The 9502-nt window shown below is 43.5% G+C and overlaps 1 protein-coding gene across 8 annotated transcripts in view; it reads left to right on the top strand.

Moving 5' to 3' along the window:
* MGMT (O-6-methylguanine-DNA methyltransferase) overlaps positions 1–9502 on the top strand; it is a 283770-nt gene that overhangs the window by 30765 nt on the left and 243503 nt on the right. For 2 of the 8 annotated variants that reach the window (XM_023224441.2, XM_023224436.2), the window contains exon 1: positions 554–803. The exons of 4 other annotated variants lie outside the window; for them this stretch is intronic. Coding sequence is in view for 2 of the 4 variants with exons in the window: in XM_023224437.3 (XP_023080205.1) it covers positions 793–876 (84 nt within the window). In the remaining 2 variants the exon portion in view is untranslated. Of the gene's footprint in view, positions 1–553; positions 877–3150; positions 3249–9502 lie in introns of those variants that run through there. 2 more of the 8 variants (XM_023224437.3, XM_023224438.1) reach the window with 2 other exon arrangements.

Below are 9502 nucleotides of genomic sequence, written 5' to 3'. Positions count from 1 at the left end.
GGTACCTCACAGCAGTCAGCAGCGAGGGCGTGGTGAGGGCCCTGCAGCTCCCCGGTCAGCTGGTATGGCACAGCAGTCAACAGCGAGGGCACGGTGAGGGCCCTGCCGATTCTTCACACTGCCCTGGTCCTCTCTCCTCTTTCTGAATTGCAGGACTTTGGGGTCAGATTAGACCCTGCATGTACACAGATGACAATGGAATGGCTTTTTTGGGGGACTTTTTATTTTGAGGTAAATTTTGGACTTGCTGAAGAGTTGCACAGATAGCACAGAGTTTCTGTAGGCAGCCACCATCTGGTTTCTGCAAGCAGTAACACCTCACACTTACCACAACCAGGGTGTTAACACGGGTGCAGTACTGTAAACCTTGCCATCTCTCCTTTGTCTCCTCTAGTGCAATGGTCTGAATTTATGTTTCCTCCAGAGTCCTGTGTTGAAACTCTACCCCCATGGTGATGGCATTTGGAGGTGGGGCCTTTGTGCAATGCCTAGGTCAGGGCGGAGCCCTCAGAATGGAATTAGTGTGCCTATAAAAGAGGACTGAGGGAGCTCACTGTCCTCTTCCACCACGTGAGGATGCAGCAAGAAGGTGCTCTCTGTGAACCAGGAAGAGGGCCCTGGCGGCCCCTTGATCTTGGACTTCACAGCCTCCAGAATGTGCGAGATGAATTTCTGTTGTTTACAGAGCACCCAGTCTAAGGTGTTTTATTCCAGCAACCGGAAGGAACTAAGACGTCTAACTTGCGTCAGTTCCTCTTGCCTTGTTCTTTGTGACCTGGACCCTTTCGAAGAATGCTGATCAGGTATTTTGTAGGATGCCTCTCGTTTGGGTTTGCTGATGTCGTCTCATGGAGAGACAGAGGTTACATGTTTTTGGTAAGAAGGCACTGAAGTGATGTGCCCCCTTGAGGCGTCCTGTCCTGGGGACGTATGTCTGTCAGTTACTGTGATGTTAGCTTGGTCACTGGGTGTGGTGACTCTTGTGCATTTCCTCTTGGTAATTTAAGTTTTCCCATTGGTAATTAATACTTGGGGGGAGACATTTTGAGACCATCTTGGTTCTGCTCAGGCTTTCACCCACTCATCTTAGTGACCATGGGTGTGTCTTGCCTGTGGCAGTTATTACTGTACTGTTTCCCTAATGCTTGTATTTCCCTCCTTCCCTTTTCATTTACCAGTGGGAACTGTTCTGTAAGGAAGAACTGTCTTTTCTTTCCCTTTTATTTATTAGTTTTTCAATTATTCACATCAGCATAGATCATGGATATTTATTTTAATTTCTGGGGTGTAGTCCAGTGCTGTCTTAATTTTGTTACTCAGCCCCCACTTTGGCTTTTGGGAAACTGTTGAGTTTGGCTCCTATGTCTTTTAGACCTGTCCGTCGTTTTTCTAGTGCTTTCCTACTTTCTGGGACCACAGTATGATCCACTTGTATCTTGTGTTTTCCCTGCCCCAGCCCTGGATTCAGTCACTTCTCCAAGGAGCCTCTGTTCCTTTTTAGCTGGAGAATGATGTTTAGCAGCCAAGATCTGGGTGCTGAGTGTGCTCGCTGCTGCTGAGGTGCTGCTCTTCCTGCCCTTCTCAGTGGGAGGAGCTGGGGCAGTATGTGTGTCTACTGACCCATGCATCTGTATTTATTTCTGTGTTTTCTGTCTGCATGCGTGTTAAAAACTACAAGTTCATCTGATGCCTCTAACTTGAATTCAGCACAGCAGGTTTTATTCTAATCTCTGCCTTTCCTCTTTGTAGCCCCTTTCTCCAACATTGAGAAACTTGGCGCTCTTTATCTGCAATATGTTTGCTTATATGGTGGCTTCTTTTAAAAAGAACCTGGTAAAACCTGTGTCATTGTGTTTCAGCCACTAGATGCAGATGAGGCTTAGTAGGAAAAGTCCTACTTACGAAGAACAGTATTTCCTATGCTTGCTTGGTGAAAAAAGTTTAATCTACAGAATTCTTCTGTAAACATGGTTAGGAATATAGGGTTGACATTTGGACTCAAATAGTCAGAAAATGAAATCCTTTTGTTTCATTACTTATTTTGTTACTCAGCTTTCACTTTGGCTCTTGGGAAACTGATGGCATGTTTCCAAACAGATATGCCAGCAAATTAACTTATTTCTCAAATATCCAACTGTTGCATGTGGAAAACAAAATGAAATAAAGCAAGGAAGACCCTCTACTGTTGTTATGTGAAGAATAACAATTACCTTTAATAGCATTTTCTGCTAATTTAGAGATTTTTTTCTTTTTCTTTGACTCATTTTATTTTCTAACTCCTATTTTTGTGGAATTCGTATCTTATATCTATATCTGATTCGTTATGATTCTTAATTATCTTTGTTGTAAACAGAAATATTGAAAATTCATTTGATGAACCTAAAACCCTTTAAAAGACCTGGTTAAATTTTAACATTAAGGGTGATACAGTATTCATGCTATAGAACACGGACAGTCAGAAGTCTTATGAAGTGTTGGAGACTTTAATGGATACTGTACCATCTAGAATCTGATCACTAGACTCCTGCTTTATCACGTTTTTACTCGAATTGGGTGTCCTGGTGACCAAAGACTATGAAATAGCTGACAGAAATATACCCTTATTGTCAGTTTTCACCAGATGCCTGAAAATTGTTGGATATATGCATGAAATGGTTAGATCTTATTTTTGGAAGGGAGAGAGTATAACCGATTGAAAAATGATTTGGAGTTAATTGTCCTGAAAATTCACCTATTGTGTCTTAATAGATTAGGTGTTTCCTAATTCTTTCTTTCTTAAGCGTATCTTCCTTTTTCTTACACTCTTTTTGACACAGATTTTTGATTGTGGGCTCACACTATAAATCTTGGGATTGGAAAGGCCATAAAGATTGGATTTTTACAACTTCTCCAACAATGTGGAGGAATACCAGTGTCGCAGTTGTTCAGAAAGTCCTCATTGGCGCTGATTTGGGCACTGCCTGTTTTCCTACCGTAGAGGCGTGTGCTCTGGTGGGGTGAACTGGGCGGGGGATTCACACCCGCCTGGGCCCTGGGCCATCGGGGGGCTGCCTCACAGGGCTGCTTCAGCCAACAGGAGGGTGCAGTGGTGAAGAGGCAGGGCTCTGGGGATTGAAATCTCCACGCTTGACTTTAGACTTCTACAGCTCACTCAAAATGGGACCTGAGGCAGATTCTTCACCTGCAGTGTGCTGGGTTCCTCACCTGTGATACATGAATTATAATATCACCTCTCTCCATGAGTTATGGTAAGATTGATTTTATTAATATTTCAAATGTTAACTTTATTATTTATTTTGAGACAGGATCTGACTCTGTTGCCCAGGCTAGAGTGCAGTGGTGCGATCTCGGCTCACTGTAACCACCTCCTGAGCAATCCTCGCACCTCAGCCTCCTGAGTGTCTGGGATTACAGGTACCCACCACCACGCCTTCCTCATTTTTGTATGTTTTTGTAGAGACAGTGCTTCACCATGTTCTCCAGACTGGTCTTAAACTTCTGAGCTTAAATGATCCACCCGCCTCAGCCTCCCACAGTGCTGGGATTACAGACATGAGCCACTGCACCCAGCCCAAGTGTTAAGTGTATGACATAAAATTCAGGATTACTTTGCCTAAACAGTTCAGTGTCTCTGATTAATGTGATATCTGTTTCACTGAGAGCTTTCATGTAAATTTAAAAGTAGATAGAATTGTAGAGCTTCAGAGTTGTACAGACTTGTAGAGGTAAAGGAAAGCCAAAACATTGAGCTCAGTGATGGGGTCAGTCACTTCCTGGTGTCAGAGTCCACCGACAGGCTCTGGCAACTCTTGATCAAAACCCTTGGCACACAGGTCCTTTCTTGCTCTTAGCAGATGGCAGTTGTCCTGGGCAGAGTTCCCTCAGTGAATCTAGAACAGCAGTGACTGGAGGTGAGGGGCGTCCATGTACTCACTCGCTCAAAGTTGCCCCCTCTTCCCTCTCTGGGCTTGGGCCCTGGTACCTCTCAGAGCTACCCTGCCTCCTGCGGGGTGGGGGAGGATGCCTTTATTTTCTCTAGGCCAAAGGTCGGACCTCCACATACGTCCATGATGAGGAACAGCAGTCATCACTTTCAAGACGGAGGAAGTATTTATCTCCCTGGAAAATGGAGGGTGTATTTTGCAGTGGTTTGGAAGATGTGCTGAGGGTGGCTGTAGAGTTAACTCAATAGAATGTTTCCGTGTCACAGAGATTTGTAATTGGTGGGCTTGGTTTGTTTTTATAGTGTTGACTCCTTTTTGTCTGCCTTGTGGATTTATGCATTTATTGATAAGTCAGTCAGTCATTTACCTCCCCATTCTTTGGTTTTCATGTTTCTGTTTATCATCAAGATAAGCAGCTTTTCTTCCATCGAAGCACCTGCCACAGGTGATGATTTTAATGGTATGACTGCCATGGTCACCACGACCATTCCGAGGACTCTAAACATGTTTCTTGTCCAACAGTGCTTTAATTTGAAAGGAAGCCTGAATTGAGCAGCATTCGTGTCTGTGGTAGACCAGGGAGGCAGGGCTCACCTCTGTTTTCAGGTCCGCTTTGCTGGATGTGCAGGAGGACTGCCCCGTTCTACTCCCTCAAGGGTGGCTTGGTCGTGGACTTGGTGTGGCTAATGAGCGTGGGCTGGAGTGGCATGTGGTACTTCTTGGTGGATGTGTGTGCACACCAGCTCGTGGTTCTCCTCCCCATGTGGTACTGGGACAGCTGTGGGACAGGATGGGCGCAGCCTGTGGCGCCAAGCTTGCATGAACCAAGGCCGCCGCTGGGGCTAGCCCAGACCCGTAGTAGGTTTGGTGGTGTTTGTTACTCCAGAGCGTCACAGCCATCCTGACTAGTACAGCGCGGAGTGTGTCTCTCTGTCCTGAAGCTGGGGGAGAGTCCTGGCTGAAGTCCAGGCTTTGAAGAATGTTGACTTAATCTTGAATACCCACCTGCCCCTCGAGTGCTGTGTCCTTAGGCGAGTTCCGTAACCTCCCTGTCTGCTGCTTCATCGACACACCATTTGGTCTTCCTTAGGTTTGCTGTGAGGAGTAAATGAGATAATGCATGTAAAGCACCTGGCCCAGTGCCAGGCATATGTAGCTAATACGTTGTGTTCCTACCCAGCTAGACCTTTTGATAGTCCGTTGGCATAAGGTCACCTACAAAAAGGTCCAGAAGCTGTCTTTCTCTGGGGTATTTGCTTTTTGATAAAAAAGGAAATAAATGATCACATAATTGTTTTGTTTTGCCTTAAACAATCAGTGAAAAAATGTGGCTCACGTATACCAGAGGTGTGATATGAGTCGTCTCTCCCTAAGGAAGGCTGCAGCTAAGGTTGGGGGTGAATTTTTTCCCCTGCGTGAAGAGGGGTGACTGGGGATGGGGCCGCCTCCCTTCCTGAATTTCTGTGCTCCCTGTCGGTGTAATTAACTTAGGCCAAACTACACGTGGGGATTCAGGGGCTTCTCCCTTTATTCTTTTCCTTAAAATCAAGTTACATTTTTTTTTAAGCAATAAACTTTAGAACAAAATGAGGAATAGAGAACAAGATGTCGAGACAAGCCTTAGAGAGGCAGCTGTTAAAAGCAGCCGGACCCAAACAGAACGTAAAAATGCACATACTCCAGAGATGCACTTTTTCTTGTTACGGCTCTACCCCATATTTCATTTATATTTAAAACTGAGTTGACGAATATGAATACAGATATTTAGAGTTATTGTAAAGTCATATTTGTTTATGTGCACGGTCCGGTTTCCAGGCCATATCTTACAGTTTAAAAGGGAGACCAGTTAATGGTTTCGCCCACAGTGCTTGGATTTTTTTTTTTTTTTTTATTATCTTCCAGCTCCTATTCTTCAGGTGTGCAGCTATTTTAGTATTATGAAGAATGATGGATGATGCAGGAAAGTTTCTTTGGAAGCACTTCTGATATTGTGCAATGCACTTGGGGGTCAGCTACACTTGACTGATGCGTGATTTATCCGATGTCCCTGCCACTTCCTGAGATAAAGCTGCTGCTTTATCAAAAATGCCAGCAACTGTGATTTAGAATTTATAAACCTCCGTTTTCAAATAATTGTTCTGATTACTTTCTGCCTTGGCAATAAAATGATAAAGGTAATTGCACACAAATGTGAGATAGCACCAAAATACAATAAAATTAACCTGAATTAGCTTGACTTGTCGATGAGAAGTATTTATGAACTTGGTGTTGCAATAAGGGAGGGAGAGTGATATTATGGCTGGAAGGTGAGTTATTGCCTTAATGTAATACTCTTTGAAATTTAAAAAAGACACTGTTTCTGTTGAGGGTGATTGTGCTTTTGAAATTAAGTTGAAGTGATTCTTATAATTGGCAACAATAATGCATTTTCAAGGTAATATCTTTTATTGTGTTATGCCTACTTGCATTACCTTTTATTTAGCTGTTTCTGGCTTCAGCTTTTCTAATACTCAGGTAGAAAAAGACTTGGAATTCTGTCGGATCCAGGGGCTGAAATGTTTTATTCTCTTTGTAGCAAGGCCCCTGGTCTGAATGTTACAGACTTTTTCCTCCTACATTTGCTTAAATTGTTTAGATATCAAAGGTTAAATATTATAGCTAGTTAATTTTTTTTTTTAGTTTAAGGGAGGGTTTAGAAATGTGTTTTGTTTCCCCGTCTTTGTGTGGACTGGGAACATCTCATTGTAGCCTGAAGGTTTCAACAGGATCAGATTGGAGCTCCCTGTCCGATACCCATAGTTTATAATCTGCCTTTACTTTCCTGAAATGAAATTCCTGGATGACGTGCATCTACGTGTACTATTTAAATGAAAAACTTTAGGAGCAGTCATTTATAATAAGATAATATGCCTCCAGAACAGCAATGCCTGGGCAGGACTCTGCTAGCAGACATAATGTGGCAAGCAGGTGTATGTACCTGGAACGCAGCAGCTGCAAATGGAGACGGAGACGGTTTTGTTTATTGGACATTCATCATCTGGTCAACTTTGACACTGGTGATACAATTTTTCCAAAATGGTGGACAGTTTTTGTAAAGTTTCAAAGAAAATGAAGTTCACCTTTCCATTGAGTTACAGGATAGTTGCGTTCTTAGAAAACTTTGTGCAGAGAAAAACTGCAGAAAATTTTGTGTTTGCATGTAAATGGAACTCTAGGGTCTCATGAATTTTAGACTTGAATGTGTTGCAGGACATTTGAAAGTGACACAGGTTGCAGGACGACACTGGTGTTTATGACGGGAGAACATTCTGCATTCTTGATTCCCCCCCCTTTAAATGTCGATACCTCCCACAACCATTGTGACAACTGAAAAGCACCTTCAAATTCTGAATACTCCCCTTTGAGAAGTACTAGAGAGGATGCTCTCCAGAACATCCTCCCCTGGCCAGACTGTGATTAGATCAGGAGCTTCCCAGCACCCTCCTGCTCAGAGAGCCTGCGCCACCTCAGACACCATCATGGGAAGCCTGAGGTTTTGGTTCCCACTGCTGCCTGGGAATCCATTTCCAAATGGGTGGGGAGAGAAATGTCATCAAAGCTGAGAGTCCTTGAGTCCTTGGTAATTGATTGTACCGTAGTGCCCTCCACCACCTTTGGAACCTGATTTTGTCTAGCCTAGGTTTGTGTGAATGTGGTAGGGTTTTTTTTTCTGACTTGGTAATAAAGTTTTTAGTATTAGTGACTTGTAGGATATCTAACAAAGATGAAGTTTGGGAAACTAAGGCCAACTTTGGAAAGTGTTATAGACTTAAAATTGCAATGTGTGTGTTTCCCCCTGTTGACTTTGGGAGTACAGCACTGGTCTGCTGTTTTTCCAAGGAGAATGAAGTATTGGGAAAGAATTGCCCAGGAAAAATATAACTAGTGGGATTTTTTCCAGAAATAATAAGTGGAATTGAGAAAATTGAAGTGAAATAAAATTGTGTGGTAGATAAATATCTCTTTTAGTCCCCCAACCCTACTTTTATTTTCTAGTCTATTGATAAACTGTATATTATCATCATAGCCTGCTTTGACTCTTGGTTTGTAAAAATGCAAGTATAATACAGGCTTTATGATTAGCGTAGTGTGAAGTTACGTGTTGAAATAGAGGACTGACAACATATCAGATAATCTGTGTATTTTAATATTATGTGATAAATATATAAAGTAAAAACTGAGATTCCATTTCTTCCAACATTTTGACTTCAGGCTGAATTTTAGGGGTCATAAAATTATGGAGCTTAGCTACATGGGGGTTCTTTGTGAGCAAGCTAGACTTTTCCTTCTTTAAAAATGGTTGAGTTACTTTCTGTCTGCATCTGATACATCCAGTATCTCAAGTCTTTGCTTGTGTATTGGACATTCGTCATCTGGTCAGCATGGATATTGGTGACATAATTTTCCCAAGATGGTAGACAGCTTTTGTAAAGTTTCAGAGGAAATTAAAGTTCAAGAACAAGCTAAGAAAGAAAGTTTTTTGACTTGTTCTTGCTCATGGTGTCTTACTTCCATGTTTGCCTGGTTCTTTGATTATACTGGGCATCCTATTTGAGAGATTGCTCATTTTTCATGAGAGCAGTGTGAAGCCTGAGGGGATTGTGCTTGTCCCTGGTGTAGTTTGATCCCTTCGGTCAGGTGCTGAGCACACCAACAGGCTTCGTGAATTGCTCAGATGGCCACGAGCTGAGACCTGCAGAGTGGTCTCTCATTTGCAGTTGCTATTTTTGTTTTTTGCAGCATTTCCTCACTAGGCCAGTGGTTCTCAACTGGGGACAGTTTTGTCCCTCAGGGGAGCTGTCATGGTAGACATTTGTGGTTGTTGCAACTGAGGGAGTGCTGCCGGCATCCAGTGGGTAGAGAACAGGGATGCCAGTGAACATCCCACAACACATGGGCTAGCCCCGCAACAAGGAGGAATTCTCCTTCCTGAAGGGTCGGTGCTGTCGTGGTTGAGACAGTTCACTGGTCTCTGTAGAACTTGTTTAAAGCCCAGCTGGTCCCTGGCCTCACTCCAGACTTCCCTGCCTACACTTGGTTCATCCGTCTCATCCCATCCTCTTTGTCAGGATTCTCTTGGTGCCATCTCGGACCCCTTCTTCTCTTGTGTCTTTCCCATCACCCCACAGCGAAAGAGTTTTCCATTTCTGTGGGGTTTCCAAGCGTCCCACGCCTCCCCTTGCAGCCACATACTTAGGGCTGGTGAAATAGCCGTTCAGTCATGTCACTGGCTCCAGGTTGTTCTCCGGGCATCCAGTGGGCATTGATGCTCATGCCCAGCACTGGTGGCTGCCTCGCTGCTGTTGTAGATGACCAAGTCCTGAGCCCTCGGACTGCTTTCAAAGCCCCAGCCACCCTACCCTGGTCCTCCCCTCTCACCTTCCTATAATCCACTCTATCCAAAAGAGTCTACTTGCCTTTTGTACAACTACATCACGTTTTTCTTTTCTCTGCCTTTGCACACTCTGATTTTTCGATGTACAAATACCTTCTTTTTTTTTTTTTTTTTTTTTTTTTTT

Source organism: Piliocolobus tephrosceles, chromosome 9 (genome assembly GCF_002776525.5).
Source record: "Piliocolobus tephrosceles isolate RC106 chromosome 9, ASM277652v3, whole genome shotgun sequence".
NCBI classification, from domain to species: domain Eukaryota; kingdom Metazoa; phylum Chordata; class Mammalia; order Primates; family Cercopithecidae; genus Piliocolobus; species Piliocolobus tephrosceles.
This window is presented reverse-complemented; position numbering and strand designations above follow the sequence as displayed.